This window comes from Epinephelus fuscoguttatus, linkage group LG6 (assembly GCF_011397635.1).
Source record: "Epinephelus fuscoguttatus linkage group LG6, E.fuscoguttatus.final_Chr_v1".
Lineage (NCBI taxonomy): Eukaryota > Metazoa > Chordata > Actinopteri > Perciformes > Serranidae > Epinephelus > Epinephelus fuscoguttatus.
In genome coordinates this window covers 45,033,484-45,050,365 of record NC_064757.1, presented here as the reverse complement: position 1 = coordinate 45,050,365, position 16,882 = coordinate 45,033,484, and the positions used below count along the sequence as shown (strand labels likewise).

At 41.4% G+C, this 16,882-nt stretch overlaps 1 protein-coding gene across 1 annotated transcript in view; it reads right to left on the bottom strand.

Moving 5' to 3' along the window:
• The window catches only part of LOC125889695 (uncharacterized), a 143,759-nt gene that overhangs the window by 21,670 nt on the left and 105,207 nt on the right, over window positions 1-16,882 (bottom strand). The window contains exons 5-6 of the mRNA XM_049577738.1: window positions 4,454-5,302; window positions 1,562-2,964 (exon numbers count right to left, since the gene is read on the bottom strand). Of these exons, the coding sequence (XP_049433695.1) occupies window positions 1,562-2,964; window positions 4,454-5,302 (2,252 nt within the window). The remainder of the gene's footprint in view (window positions 1-1,561; window positions 2,965-4,453; window positions 5,303-16,882) is intronic.

Here is a 16,882-nt window from a genome sequence, read left to right as displayed (position 1 = left end):
GGAGTTTCAGCAGAAAACAGCGTTGCAGCCAAATCCAGTGTAACTGAAGTGAACAGTGACCAGTTTTAAATGTAAAAAAGAAGAACACACACAATCCAAGTGTCAGCAGGCTGCAACGTTCAAAGTTCAACCCCAAAAGATGCCACTGACACCATGTGTTGAGCCTAAATGTCAACTGTAGCCTCTCAGACCGGAGCCGCGTGCATGTTCGTGAGCACACGCCTGAAGCACGAACACAAGCGACATCACAACATGAGATCTGGCGATACCTGCACACCTGTGTTTCCATGCTACCTGGAAGCCACTCACACAACAGAGAGAGATCTGCGTGGTTTTCAGTAAGCAACACGTGTCAGATCTAAGATAACATTTCAGATGACAAGAAGCCGTTTTAGCTTCTGTTATTGGCACAAATATTTAAACTGATGGTTCCAGTATGTTCTTTGTCTGGATGCTTGATCCAAGAGCAGCGTGTAAGAACGGTACATTTCCACAGACTACCGCTACATGAGCCATACAGACCATGGCTGTGGCTAACGGCTCTTTGTCTGGATCTCTACTCCTCTGTTGAATCACTCAGATCAGCCCTGGTGTGTAGTGAACATTTTTCACCAGAGGATTATTGTCGTCCTCGTGTTTGTGTACGTGCTTCAGGCGTGTGCTCACCAACAGTTGACATTTAGGCAAAAAACATGGTGTAAATGGCGTCTTTTGGGATCAAATTTGAATGTCGCAGCTTTCGGACACTTGGATTACACCACACAAGACATTTTGTTTTGTTTTTTTACATTTAAAACTGGTCACCGTTCACTTCAGTTACACTGGATTTGGCTGCAACGCTGTTTTCTGCTGAAACTCCAGGAGTGTTTTGTGAACTGGAGATCTTCACCCATCCTCACATCAGCACAGAGGGGAGGAGATATTGAGTGAACTGTCATTTCTGAGAGAACTATCCCTTTAATATTGTCTCCAGTGAGGACGCATTTAAGTCCCGCCCCCACCAGTGGAGTATGACGCTGCTGAGACACCTGGCAGCCACTGAAAACCATTTTCTGTTGCCATGACAAATAATCACAGTGACGTCTCTGCTTCTTTAAAGTTCCAGATATTGAAACCAAATAACAGCAGAATAAAATCATCTGAACCTGCTCTGCTGTCACATTTACATGAGACAAGTCCTCATAAAATGTGACACCATGATGTGTCCTCTTGTATCAGAAGTGTCTGTATCAGGTCACTCATCTCTCTGTCATGTGTTTTCTGCAGATCCTTCTTCTTCTCCTCATTTCTCACCTGTTTCATTTCTTGTTCCTGTTTTCTCAGTAAGCGAGTGATTATTCCCACATTTTCTCTCCTTCTGGTCACACATTTGACTAAGTCAGAAATGTCTTCCTGCTTTTTCTTCAGTTGTTCTTCAGTGTGAGCTGAAAGAGCCTTTAAGAGGTCATACTGCTGCTCTTTGTCTTTCAGTTGTTCTTCATTGCTGTCTGAAAGAGCCTTTAAGAGGTCATACTGCTGCTCTTTGTCTTTCAGTTGTTCTTCATTTCTGTCTGAAGCAGGCCTTTAAGAGGTCATACTGCTGCTCTTTGTCTTTCAGTTGTCTCTCATGCTCCTGCTTTAGAGCTGCACATTCCTTCTTGTATTTCTCTTTGAATTCATTGAACTCTTCAGCTTTCTCTCTGGCCTCCTCTTCATGTCTCTTCATCAGATTCTCCATTTTCTTCTTATAGTTCTCCTCCATGTCTTTTCTCTCTTTTTCCTCTTGTTCTCTTCTGAGTTGCTCCTCTTCTTTTCTCTTCTTTTCATATCTCTCTCTCTCCTGATCATATTCTTCTTGAAGCTTTTTCAGTCTTGTTTGCTCTGCTTGTCGTCTTTGTTCATCTTCTTCATATCGTTTCTCCCACCATTCTTTTTGTTTTCTCTCCCAGTTCTCTCGTTCTTTCCTCATCTCTTCTCTGCTCTCCTCCAGCCTTCTGTCAGTAGTTTCCTTTAATTCTAACTCTAACTTTAATTTTTGCTCCAAAGCTTCAAATTTTTGTTTCCACTCCTGTCGTTGAATTTTCTCCCGACGTTTTCTCTTCCTGTCTTCTTCTTCTCTCATTTCCTGTTCTTTCTTTCTCTCCTCACGTTCCTTGTTGATCCTCTCCTCCTTTTCTTGAAGTAGTTTTTCTCTCAGTTTTCTCTCTTTCTCAGTCTCTTCTCTCTGTTCTTCCATTCTTCTTTTCATCTCTTGCATTTCTTCCTCATGTTTTCTTCTCAGCTCCTCCCTCTCTCTCTCCATCTCTTCTTCCTTCTCCTTCAGGATCCTCTCCATCTCTTTCTTTATAGCTGTCTCGGCCTCTTGCAGCATCTCATTAGTGTAGCAGCTGCCTCCATTTGTCTTCACCATGGTGTCAATCTTGGTCATCAGCTCACTGACTTGTGTGTGGTTGTGTTCATCATGGTTATTGAACACATGGTATCTTCCTCCACAGTCAGCAATCAGCTTCTTAAAGGAGTCATCACATGTTTCTTCAATGTATTCTTCAATCGTGATCTCATCATGTTCCAGTTCATCTCCTCTGGTGAAAAGAATGAAGGTGAACTGTTCAGCATTCTTCCCAAAGCCTTCCTTGATGAGTTTTAATGTCTCCTTCTCCTCTGGTGTTAATCTGCCGATTTGTAACACCAACAGGAAGACATGTGGTCCTGGAGCCAGAAGACTGATGCATTTCACCATCTCCTCATGAACCTCTTCATGGGACAAAGTTGTGTCAAACAGACCAGGAGTGTCGACCACAGCAACAGGACGACCGTCCACCTCACCCACTGCTTTCTGACAGTGTTTGGTGACTGATGTTTGGCTTGATTTGGCTTTAAACTCCTTCCTTCCTAGGATGGTGTTTCCTGAAGAACTCTTCCCGCTGCCAGTCTTCCCTAGCAGCACAATCCTGAGACACTCTGGGCTCTGCTCCTCATCATCACCTGTGACATAAGAAGACCTGGAGTTACTTTAGAGACATTTTCAAGTATTTTCTTTTATTTTTCTAATGTCAAATGTTAAAATGTTAAAAATATTTCTGATGAATCTTGAACACAGGGCAGAAACCTCATATCTTCATATGTATTCTTACATAAATCAGTGCTATTGGTCCCCCTTTACGTCTGTCTGGGTTTTACAAATATTTAACCAGTAAAAATAATTAAAAGAGGTTGCAGGTAATCATAATAACTCCATTGGATCCTCAAACTGTTGACAGAAACTCATACCTCCACCTATGGATATAGAAACATAGATGCTTTAATGACCGCTGGATCGTATGTCAGTGGTGCCACCATATGGCAGAGCGCAAGACTTGCTTGTAAGTAAATGCAAGTATTGAGAGAACTGCGTCTTCAGTTAAGTAAAATCACTGCTGGACGATCAGTACATAAGTGTGTTTGGCCAACATGAACTGAATTATTTATGGTGTGAATAATTCATTGTCAAATGAAACTGTAAAAACACCTGGATGTGTCTTATTCTCTGAGGTTAATTATTGTGGACACCTCCCTATATATTATAATTTAATGTGGAGGTAAACAACTTTTCAACCAGCTAGCCTGCTAGCTAGCCAACATTGTCTGCTTATCATCAACTCCTTGATCAGAACTGAATTTAGTTACTTTCACCTCTGCTCATTTTAGAAGGAACACCACAAGAAAACGTGTTTTTTGTTTTTATTAGATTAGTTCCCATCTGCATGATTGATTGATTTACCCTGGGAAAATAAAGGCACACTAGCACTAGCGTGCTAGCTACATTAGCTGTTGCTGATCACTGCCAGCCAGAAACAGATCTCTATCCATGGTATGAAGAGGGAGGTTTTCTACTTTGGAGAAGAGAGAAAATGGCAGAATTACAGTGAATGTGAGGCATTTATTGTATTAGCACAAGTTTGCTGTTTGTGTCCTGAGATTTGTTTGGAAATCTAAAACAACTCTAATCATTTTGCTTGTAAGGAGTCTGTGAGTTTGTAATGGGTCTGGTGAGTCAGGCTTCACCTCTGGGGCACTGACTATTAAATTATGATTGTCTTTTTATCACTAAAAGTTCAATCAAACAGTTCACATCTGTCTATTACTAATTATTGTGTTGTTTTATTTTGTGGAGCCATTTTAATGAAAGAGCTCGCCTCCTCATGTGCTAATGTTCCACCAAAATAATGTATTTTTTTTAACCACCGAAAAATTAACTGTTATTTGGCAGGCAATCAAAAATGTCTACATTTCATGCCAAAGTTTGGCATCAGTTAGTTGAGGTAATTGAGAAAATTGGCAACATTTGCTGCTGTCACTGTTAGCAGCAGATACTAAGACTTGACACTGTAGTGATGGAGGAGGAAACACACAAAGTGGTGGCTAATTCGTGTACGCTTTACTGTAGGAATGATGGTTAAGAATGAAAACATTCTTTTTCTATTAAATTACTTACAAGTGACTGTGCTCTTTGTCTTCAGTTCATTCAGCTCATCTTGCAATGTGGTGATGTGTTTCTGTTGTTGGAGGATTGTTTCCATCTTGCCATGTGCAAAGATGCCTGTTGTATAACAGTGTGGTTTATCCTCGTAGGCTCTCATCTTTTCCACAGCATCCAACAGCTCTGGGATCTGCTGCTGGTCCTTGATGTTGAGAACAACATATCTTCCTCCACAGCTCTGACAGAGCTCCTGGATGTCTCTGTTCTCCTTTAGAAAGTTAACAACAGGTGGAGCTGTAGGATCTGACTCCACAGTGAACAGGATCAAGGTGAAGTCATTGACTCGAGAGCTGAATGTGTTCCTGATGGTCTCTAACTCTCCCTTGTCTTCATCAGTGAGGGGACCCACAGGTAGGACCAGGATGAAGGCATGGACGCCCTCAGGATCACAGAGGGAGATACACCTGAATGATTCCTCCATCACTGCCTCCTGAGGTTTTCCATACAAGGCAGGCAGCTCCACCAGGGAAACCCAACGTCCACACACCTCTCCCTGATGTTTAACACACTCTGATGAGCTGGAGACTGAATGAAGCTCTGTCTGACCTAAAATGGCCTTGGCTGCTGAAGTCTTCCCTGCTCCTCTCCTCCCACACAGGACCAGGTTTAAAGCTGCTCTGATGGGTTCAGACTTTGATGCATCCTCAGACACATCACAGCTCACATGCTCTCCATTGTTCTCCTTTGCAGTTTGACCCAGTCGTGTTAACAGCTCTGGACATTCAAGGTTCTTCTGCTTCAGGTATCTGTATCTACACATTCTGATCATGTCTTTTAAGGGCTGGTCTGGTTCATCTTTGAAACCTGAGCTCTCCTCTCTGGGTGTTGATAACAGTATGAATGAATGATCAAATGATTGATCACTGAAGAGTTTCAGGACTCTGCAGAGTCTCAGTTTGTGTTCCTCAGTGAAGTCTTCAGGCTGTAGAACCAGCAGGAACACATGAGGTCCAGGATCAGAGAGTCTCACACACTTTTCTACATGTTCTGACAGTTTGTCTTCAGAGATGTTGAGATGCAGCACATCTGGAGTGTTGATCAGAACTATTTCTTTGTCCTTTATCTGTTTTCTGACTGTCAGGAAGTCTGGTTCTTCCTCAGTGTTGAACTTAGTCTCTCCCAGTATGACGTTCCCCACTGAACTCCTCTGAGACCAGCTGTTCCCCAGCAGAACAACCCTCAGCTCAGACACTGTGGAAACAGAACAAAAACACTGAATTACAAAAATCTACTCAGTATTGACTTTGTAAAAAACAAATACCATTGGGTTTATAACTGATGAGGAAGTCACAGATTTTTAAGATAGTCTTCAGTGAATGCAACATTTCCAAGTAGAGATAGTGATTGATTCTTTTTTACAGCAGCACTGCTGCTAAAACCATCCAGGGGAAACACTGGACACTGTTGGCTGTTGTCCTGACACTTGACAAATTCACCAGTTAGTTTGCAAATATTCAAACAAAATGTGTTTAAAACCACCACATATAAACACTGTAATTAGATATTAACATACAGAAGAATAATTTTGAGTCAGTTCAGTTTAACTCACTGGTCGGTGGCAGCAATCCATAGCTGCTGCTCCGCTTCAGTGGTTGCAGATCATCTGTTTCTGTAAAAACACACAACAATGATTCACTCACATGTGAATTCATTCACAACCTCAATGAACGAGACACTGCTGCTGTTGATTTATGTTGGTTCTTGTTAATGCTGTCCTGAATACCATCTTTAAAATCTTTGGCCAGGTGTGTGTGTGTGTGTGTGTGTGTGTGTTGGTTTCTCCGGATTGTGAGGACTTTTTATCGGTTTACATACCAGCATTATCAGGACACCACAGTATTATGAGGACAGTTCCAGTGTCCCCATAATTCAAACACTGTAGCAGCACTCAGGAGGCTGCCATTTAGCTGCTCCCGCTTTTTCTTGAAGTGTCCCCATAAGTCCATAAATCTGACATTTTTTGTGTGTGTGTGTCTCGCCAATTACGCGCCAAATCAATGCCAGCTTTACACAAAATCCCGCCACTCACACACAAAATGAGCGCAGTTCATTGGCTGAAAACCCCTGGTCAGTGATTGGCTGCAGCCGATGTCAATCAGGCAGATCTGATCTGTGATTGGCTGCAGCCGATGTCAATCAGCAGATGTCCGCTCAGTACCGGAAATCTATGGCTGACGGTGAAACAGGCTTCATAAACAGGCATTTTGGACCGAAACCAACAAATGAGCAGGTAAGACTAACACTGTTTGATATTTTACTTTAAAAAATAGTGGTGCAATGTATCACGCACGCGACGGCAAAGCAAAATGAGCTGCAAAGAGCCAAGAAGAACGCCTTTTATTATTAGCGTTAGCTGCCAGCGTTAGCTCATAGATAACGTAACACATAGATATATAAGCGTAACGGACTACTAATGTGGCTATCGGCTAATTGATAACAGTTAAGCGGCTAACGTGAGCGTGCGTCACCGACTCGCCGGCCAGGTCCACGTTTATTATAATAGTGGGCCCCAACGAGCATAGTGCGTCGAATTCACACCTGTTCTTCTCTATTGATTTTCTCCGTGACCCTTCATTATAGTGAGAAGCCACGCATATCACGTGAAACAGCAGAACTGTAGCTTTCCGACAAGACGAAGCACTGGTCAGTAGTGCAATGTTTTCACAGCGAAAAAATTGATAAAGTTACACTAAAATTATGTATAATAGAGCTTTCATACAGCTCTGCACACACATTACTCTTGGATGGATTACTCGCGAACGCAGGGTCGCACAGAAATGCCACGCATATCACATGAAAGCGCAGGAGCAGAGCTTTCCGATGATACCACACACATCATTGTGCTGTCATCCCATCACGCTATAAATCCAGATCAAGTGTCTACAAAATAAAAACCTGACGAATTTCTTTACAATCCATTATACAGATCTTGTTATCAGTCACTTCATACAGTGAGGAATATCGTATCTTACCATGTCTTAGGCTTGCGTGTGTTTCTCCCTGTCTATCCACATTTGTAGTCCGGCTTTCAAGATGCAAATATCTCCATATTGTCCAGCTGACACTCCATCAAACTTTGTATGACAAGACCAGCCACTTCACCTTTGCGCAGCCAGACAACTGTAGCCTAATTATGCATGCTGACAGGGCCGTAGTCACCATATACATTGAGGGGGACATGTGTGTCCCCAATGCCCAAAATGCCCCCCCAATATATAACTGAAACTGAGAAACAATGGCAAACTTCGTTTACTGGAAACAAAGTGGCAAATATTATCTCGGAGGACATCATTGCACTTGGTTGACTACTTTTCTATGATCTTAGATATAAATATTGCATGTTTCTTTCAGATAAAACAAATTTTCACTTGTGAATGAGTCAATGGAATTTCTTGCAATAATGAAAAAATACTGGCAATCATGTCCGCCTGGCACAAACCACATGTTTTGGACAGCTGTGAAGTGACAGAATGTCCCACCATCATGGTTCTTATAATGCCAGATTCCAGAGAGTCTCCCCTCTTCATATATGGCAGAATATGTCAACTTCCAACTTGCTATGGTGAGATACATGTAAAAATGTAAGAATTTAGTAACACAGATTTTTTTTTCATTGATATAAAAATTAATATAAAATACAGGCACATAGAAGGACATGAAATGATGGCAAATCTGGTTAGCCCACATTGTCCTGAAAAAAACAAGATATAGCATTTGTATGTAGCCTTTATAATGACTGTGATATGAGCTTAAAAGTAAAGGCAGTAAAAATACCCCAAAAACCCCTAGGGCCCATAGGGTTAATATCATTTAATATTTCAAAAGAACGCTTTATTATTAGCGTTAGCTACTAGCCGTTAGCTCATCGATAACGTAACAGATAGATATATAAACGTAACGGACTACAAATGTGGCTATCGGCTAATTGATAATAGTTAAATGCCTAACGTAGACGTGCGTCACCGACTCGCCAGCCAGGTAAACGCGTTTATTCTAACAGTTTAATACCGTTTAATACTTCAGGAGCTTTGTCTTGTCAACAACGGCAGCACCACTCGCCATGTCTGGGTGGAGATATTTTGCATTTAAGGCAGATGAAAGTGGAGTTATGTAAGATTATGTGTAAAAATAAATACACAGTAAACCTTGATATGATCCAAACTGAGTTTTGTGATCCCTTGCACCCCTGTTGAATATTGACACAGAATATCTGATGTGATTTGGCATGAAATATAGCTTAACTTAACAGTTTCAGTGTTCAAAGGACAGCCATGTGACATGACATTTATTAAAGCTTGTAATGTCTGGGCATTATTACAGCAAAGATGACTGAGAGAGGAGGAGAAAGACTCCTGATAAGGATGCTGTAGAGCACATTATTGCGGAGAAGACAAACCCTTCCTAGAAGGAAGATTTATTAACACATTTAAAGGTAAGTTTTTCATCCAGTATACCATTGTTTGTTTCTATTAGTGTAGTCACCTTACAGTTGTAGTTAAAGATACTCTGTTATGTATTTGTTAATGAAAGTGTTAAATAGCTCTATATTCTGACAGTGATCACAGTGAGCCCATTTACATGCACACTAATAAACTGATCATTATCTGATTTCTGGAGTTAACTGAATACTCAAGTCGTGTAAACAGCATAATGCAGTATGTTTTATCAGATAACAGGCATTATCAGATTATGAAAAATCAGACACTCTTTGATTTTTGCCCAATAATCCATTTATTCAGTGCATGTATACCGTTTAACCCTCATCCTACCGACATATTTTATATACATGGACTACCGACTGGGGTCCCTGGGGACCCCAAGAATAAACTACTTTAAGAAACAACTATCATAGCAAATTGTTAACTTGTTTCTTCTCAAAACTTTACTAGTGATGTAGTACATGTCATCTGAGGGGGAAAAAACAAAGATTATTATTATTATTTTAGGAAAGTTAGTTAATTTGCATTTGGTTTCTTTAAACCATTAATGTCCACAATGGAATTTTATAATTTCCTTTACAGCACATAAAGTACTAACTAAACTGAGTACAAGTCCATTGAAATTTTTCAAATTGGTCAAAGAATGAGGCTACAGTGCAAGTTTTTAACACTGTGCAGAGCTTATAGACATATTATATTGTATTCCTGTGGGCTAAAATGAGTGACTAGTGACTAAATACAGTATGATACAGAAATGTCTGTATCTCAAAATCTACATTAGTTATATCAAATGCTTGGTACCAATGGATTCAGAACAACTACATTTTCAACAACATTTGCTTTGATCCTGGCTAAATCTGATATTTAGCATGTTAAATGAATGTCAAACTTATTTTAGTGTTTTTTTTTCATCAAGTCAGCTTTGTCTACCAATTAAGGCATGGTAAATATGTGAAATCAAAAATTTTGATTTTGTCATGTGTAGCCACATGTCTTGACAGTTTCCACAGCAAATTTTGTTTTCACCTTTAACAGAAAACATTCTGTAGGGCCTTTTCTTAACATACTAAATATAATTAAATATAGTCATAGTTGTTAACAGGTTAAAAAAGACAGATTCTGTGTCTGAGTCTAAATTAGGACTCATGGCAACCATGAACTCAGTAAATAGTTCCATCTATTAGAAGTACATTGGCAGAATTACAGTACAGGCCAAAAGTTTGGACACACCTTCTCATTCAATGCGTTTTCTTTATTTTCATGACTATTTACATTGTAGATTCTCACTGAAGGCATCAAAACTATGAATGAACACATGTGGAGTTATGTACTTAACAAAAACAGGTGAAATAACTGAAAACATGTTTTATATTCTAGTTTCTTCAAAATAGCCACCCTTTGCTCTGATTACTGCTTTGCACACTCTTGGCATTCTCTCCATGAGCTTCATGAGGTAGTCACCTGAAATGGTTTTCCAACAGTCTTGAAGGAGTTCCCAGAGGTGTTTAGCACTTGTTGGCCCCTTTGCCTTCACTCTGCGGTCCAGCTCACCCCAAACCATCTCGATTGGGTTCAGGTCCGGTGACTGTGGAGGCCAGGTCATCTGCCGCAGCACTCCATCACTCTCCTTCTTGGTCAAATAGCCCTTACACAGCCTGGAGGTGTGTTTGGGGTCATTGTCCTGTTGAAAAATAAATGATCGTCAACTAAACGCAAACCGGATGGGATGGCATGTCGCTGCAGGATGCTGTGGTAGCCATGCTGGTTCAGTGTGCCTTCAATTTTGAATAAATCCCCAACAGTGTCACCAGCAAAACACCCCCACACCATCACACCTCCTCCTCCATGCTTCACACTGGGAACCAGGCATGTGGAATCCATCCGTTCACCTTTTCTGCGTCTCACAAAGACACGGCGGTTGGAACCAAAGATCTCAAATTTGGACTCATCAGACCAAGGCACAGATTTCCACTGGTCTAATGTCCATTCCTTGTGTTTCTTGGCCCAAACAAATCTCTTCTGCTTGTTGCCTCTCCTTAGCAGTGGTTTCCTAGCAGCTATTTGACCATGAGGGCCTGATTGCAGTCTCCTCTTAACAGTTGTTCTAGAGATGGGTCTGCTGCTAGAACTCTGTGTGGCATTTATCTGGTCTCTGATCTGAGCTGCTGTTAACTTGTGATTTCTGAGGCTGGTGACTCGGATGAACTTATCCTCAGAAGCAGAGGTGACTCTTGGTCTTCCTTTCCTGGGTCGGTCCTCATGTGTGCCAGTTTCGTTGTAGCGCTTGATGGTTTTGCGACTCCACTTGGGGACACATTTAAAGTTTTTGCAATTTTCCGGACTGACTGACCTTCATTTCTTAAAGTAATGATGGCCACTCGTTTTTCTTTAGTTAGCTGATTGGTTCTTGCCATAATATGAATTTTAACAGTTGTCCAATAGGGCTGTCGGCTGTGTATTAACCTGACTTCTGCACAACACAACTGATGGTCCCAACCCCATTGATAAAGCAAGAAATTCCACTAATTAACCTGATAAGGCACACCTGTGAAGTGGAAACCATTTCAGGTGACTACCTCTTGAAGCTCATGGAGAGAATGCCAAGAGTGTGCAAAGCAGTAATCAGAGCAAAGGGTGGCTATTTTGAAGAAACTAGAATATAAAACATGTTTTCAGTTATTTCACCTTTTTTGTTAAGTACATAACTCCACATGTGTTCATTCATAGTTTTGATGCCTTCAGTGAGAATCTACAATGTAAATAGTCATGAAAATAAAGAAAACGCATTGAATGAGAAGGTGTGTCCAAACTTTTGGCCTGTACTGTACGTGCTTTTGACTGGGGTCCCCTGGGACCCCAATACCCCAGTATTTTTAAAAATCACTAATCACAACAGAAACAGTAAACAATCATGACATCATTAGGAACAAGTTGACTGACAAAGTGAGATATGACAAAAAGTATACCTCTGGGGAGGGTTAATCTGGTTTCTCTTGTTTTATAAATCTGTGCATAAGCAAAATGCAAAAGCGTATGTAGATAAAACGCGAGAAGAACGCGAGCAGAAGCAATTAGTTGAAATTTTTCTATGCGATATGCAGTGTCATCGTATCATTAAAGAATAGACAACTAAGTGTTTTGCTAGTTAAGATAGTTTTAGTGATTAAAAATAGATCAACAATATATTTGCAAGGATAAAGTACCAGGCAGACGTCGTTTCGATGGTTACCATGCGTAGAGAGCCTAGCGGAGCTGTCATGAACAGCACAGTGAGTCCCCACACTGATACTGTAAGTTATACGCGGAAGGTAGCATCTACGTTCATGCAACTATGCCCGGCACAAGCAGAATGTTTCTCCCCATCCCCTTGCCTCTTTTTTGCACATGCTCTGAAATGAACAACACACACAGACCATCATCTGCTTGTGGAAAGAAATCCACTATTGACTAAATCATGTAAACGTTTTTTTCTGTTAACACCATACAGAAGTACATGCAAACGTGTTGAATCAGATTATTAACATTACTAGAATATTCACAGATATCAGATTATTGTGTGCATGTAAATGGGCTCACTGATAGTGTTTGGTCTGTGACACAGATCCCTCAGTCACACTGCTTTGCAGTAAACAGAGTTTTAGATTCTCCTTCTCCCCTACTGCGTCTATCTAATCAGGTGAGAAAAAGAGTAGTGCTGCACGATTTGATAAAAATGTGCGATTGCGATTATGGTGGACAATATCGCGATTGCGATTACAATATAATTACAATAAAATGTAATGAATAAATGGTATCATGAGTCTTTTTGCTTGATTCAGTGTTTCCTTCCTACATTATATTAGGGGGGCACTGACCTGACCTGACATACAGTACAGGCCAAAAGTTTGGACACACCTTCTCATTCAATGCGTTTTCTTTATTTTCATGACTATTTACATTGTAGATTCTCACTGAAGGCATCAAAACTATGAATGAACACATGTGGAGTTATGTACTTAACAACAAAAGGTGAAATAACTGAAAACATGTTTTATATTCTAGTTTCTTCAAAATAGCCACCCTTTGCTCTGATTACTGCTTTGCACACTCTTGGCATTCTCTCCATGAGCTTCAAGAGGTAGTCACCTGAAATGGTTTTCCAACAGTCTTGAAGGAGTTCCCAGAGGTGTTTAGCACTTGTTGGCCCCTTTGCCTTCACTCTGCAGTCCAGCTCACCCCAAACCATCTCGATTGGGTTCAGGTCCGGTGACTGTGGAGGCCAGGTCATCTGCCGCAGCACTCCATCACTCTCCTTCTTGGTCAAATAGCCCTTACACAGCCTGGAGGTGTGTTTGGGGTCATTGTCCTGTTGAAAAATAAATGATCGTCCAACTAAACGCAAACCGGATGGGATGGCATGTCGCTGCAGGATGCTGTGGTAGCCATGCTGGTTCAGTGTGCCTTCAATTTTGAATAAATCCCCAACAGTGTCACCAGCAAAACACCCCCACACCATCACACCTCCTCCTCCATGCTTCACACTGGGAACCAGGCATGTGGAATCCATCCGTTCACCTTTTCTGCGTCTCACAAAGACACGGCAGTTGGAACCAAAGACCTCAAATTTGGACTCATCAGACCAAAGCACAGATTTCCACTGGTCTAATGTCCATTCCTTGTGTTTCTTGGCCCAAACAAATCTCTTCTGCTTGTTGCCTCTCCTTAGCAGTGGTTTCCTAGCAGCTGTTTGACCATGAAGGCCTGATTCGCGCAGTGTCCTCTTAACAGTTGTTCTAGAGATGGGTCTGCTGCTAGAACTCTGTGTGGCATTCATCTGGTCTCTGATCTGAGCTGCTGTTAACTTGTGATTTCTGAGGCTGGTGACTCGGATGAACTTATCCTCAGAAGCAGAGGTGACTCTTGGTCTTCCTTTCCTGGGTCGGTCCTCACGTGTGCCAGTTTCGTTGTAGCGCTTGATGGTTTTTGCGACTCCACTTGGGGACACATTTAAAGTTTTTGCAATTTTCCGGACTGACTGACCTTCATTTCTTAAAGTAATGATGGCCACTCGTTTTTCTTTAGTTAGCTGATTGGTTCTTGCCATAATATGAATTTTAACAGTTGTCCAATAGGGCTGTCGGCTGTGTATTAACCTGACTTCTGCACAACACAACTGATGGTCCCAACCCCATTGATAAAGCAAGAAATTCCACTAATTAACCTGATAAGGCACACCTGTGAAGTGGAAACCATTTCAGGTGACTACCTCTTGAAGCTCATGGAGAGAATGCCAAGAGTGTGCAAAGCAGTAATCAGAGCAAAGGGTGGCTATTTTGAAGAAACTAGAATATAAAACATGTTTTCAGTTATTTCACCTTTTTTGTTAAGTACATAACTCCACATGTGTTCATTCATAGTTTTGATGCCTTCAGTGAGAATCTACAATGTAAATAGTCATGAAAATAAAGAAAATGCATTGAATGAGAAGGTGTGTCCAAACTTTTGGCCTGTACTGTAGTTATTGTTATGGACAGACAGTGTGTCAATGACCATCAACAGACTGAGCACAGTCAAACATGCTGCTCACACAGCAGCGCAGCACGGCACTGTACACACAGTGGAGCGAGCCTGTGTTGCGTTCAGGCGTTGTCACGTAAATGACAAATTCCAGCACGCCATAGCACAACACAGCAGCATGTCAAGTGGGCCGAACCCGATCAAAATTGCTCAATATTTCATTTGTTATGAAGTCCATGATTTCCCTGTGACACTTACAGATGTTTGCTTAACTGTGCTTGGATGTTGTTTTATGAGGCTCTGGCAGCTTTCAGTTGTCTCTTTGTCTTTAACGTTACACGGCTCGGCTTTCTCTCGCATGCTTTTTCCTCCTTTTCCCTGTGCTGTCTCGAGTGTTGATATAGATTGGTCATGTTGCGCGGGCGTGGCGATTTTAACTTTTAAACTTTTACACAGCATGTCTTTCGATGCACGGCGACGTTGGACAGAAAGACGTGCTGTGTAAAAATTTAAAAGTTAAAGTCGCCACGTCCCGTCTCGAGTGCTGATATAGATTGGTCGTGTTGCCGCGGGATGTGGCGATTTTAACTTTTAAACTTTTACACAGCATGTCTTTCAGGTACGGCGACGTTGGACAGAAAGACGTGCTGTGTAAAAATTTAAAAGTTAAAGTCGCCACGTCCTGTCTCGAGTGGCGACTTTAACTTTTACACTTACACAGCATGTCTGTTCAACGTCGCCATACCTGAATCCAAAGTTTCGCCATGTAACAGACATTTTTTTTGCCACCAACTCAGGCTGTTCATGGTCGAGCTCATGCTCTTTTTCAGCGTCTGTGTTGGTCACTGCTGCACGCCGGCTGCACGCGCCAGGATAGCTTGTGGGCGTGATGTCAATAAACTCCACACACTACAGGAGAGGCAGTCACGTTCACAGGCACACGTTAACATTTATTTAGCCTACATTAAATTGCAAATCGCAGCCTTTTATGCGGTTATGTAATCGCACAGCCTGACATCGCGATTGCGATTAGATCAATCGTGCAGCACTATAAGAGAGCGGGCAAAATTATAGAAAGTTATCCCAAACCATCAAACCACTTACAGCTGCTTTAACTAATCCTTTAAATCATCTTCAAGTTAAAAAGTGTCATGTTACTATTAATTAACACATTAACATGCAAGTGTAGAGTTTATTATAGATAGGATTCAATGTTGATTGTGCAAATAAAAAAATGTTCACCAGATGTACTGCTTGTAATATACAGTATCTCACATAAGTGAGTACACCTCTCTCATTTTGAAAATGTTTCATCATATCTTGTCATGGGACAACACTATAGAAATGACACTGTGATATAACTTAAAGTAGTCAGTGTACAGCTTGTATAGTAGTATAGATTTACCTTCCTCTGAAAATTATGTAAAACACAGCCATCAACATCTAAACAGCTGGCAACATAAGTGAGTACACCCCACAGTGAACATGTCCAAATTGTGCCTAAAGTGTCAATATTTTGTGTGCCAACCATTATTATCTAGCACTGCCTTAACCCTTTTGGGCATGGGACAGCTGTCTTGGTGCTCTTCACCAAGGTGCCACACATGCTGAAAGAGCACCAAGACAACTGTCCCTTGCCTACAGTCAAGTATAGTGGTGGCAGCATCATGGTTTGGGGCTGCATGAGTGCTGCCGGCTCTAGGGAGCTGGGTTCATTTAGGAAACATGAAGTCCAAGCAGAGCATGATCGTCCCTCTTCAGAAACTGAGCTGCAATGCAGTTTTCCAACATGATAATGACCCAAAACACACCTAGTAGATGACAACTGCCTTGCTGAGGAAGCTGAAGGTGAAGGTGATGGACTGGTGATGGACAAGTATGTATCCAGCCCTAAACTCACCTGTGCACCTGTGGGCCATCCTCAAGCTGAAGGTGGGGTAGCGCAAAGTGTCTTCACATCCATCTGCTCCATGATGTCATCATGGAGGAGTGGGATAGGATTCCTGAAGCAACCTGTGAGCTCTGGTGAACTCCATGCCCAAAAGGGTTAAGGCAGTGCTAGATAATAATGGTTGGCACACAAAATATTGACACTTTAGGCACAATTTGGACATGTTCACTGTGGGGTGTACTCACTTACGTTGCCAGCTGTTTAGATGTTGATGGCTGTGTTCTGAGTAATTTTCAGAGGAAGGTAAATCTATGCTACTATACAAGCTGTCACTGACTACTTTAAGTTATATCAAAGTGTCATTTCTATAGTGTTGTTCCATGAAAAGATATAATGAAACATTTGCAAAAATGGGAGGTGTACTCACTTATGTGAGATACTGTATGTGGGCACCCCATCCAGATAAAACCCACATTTATTTAATAATGTAAACCAATTTGCTACCTACATGCCATATACCCATACATTGTCTTCCTTTACCTCTTAAAATAAGATTTG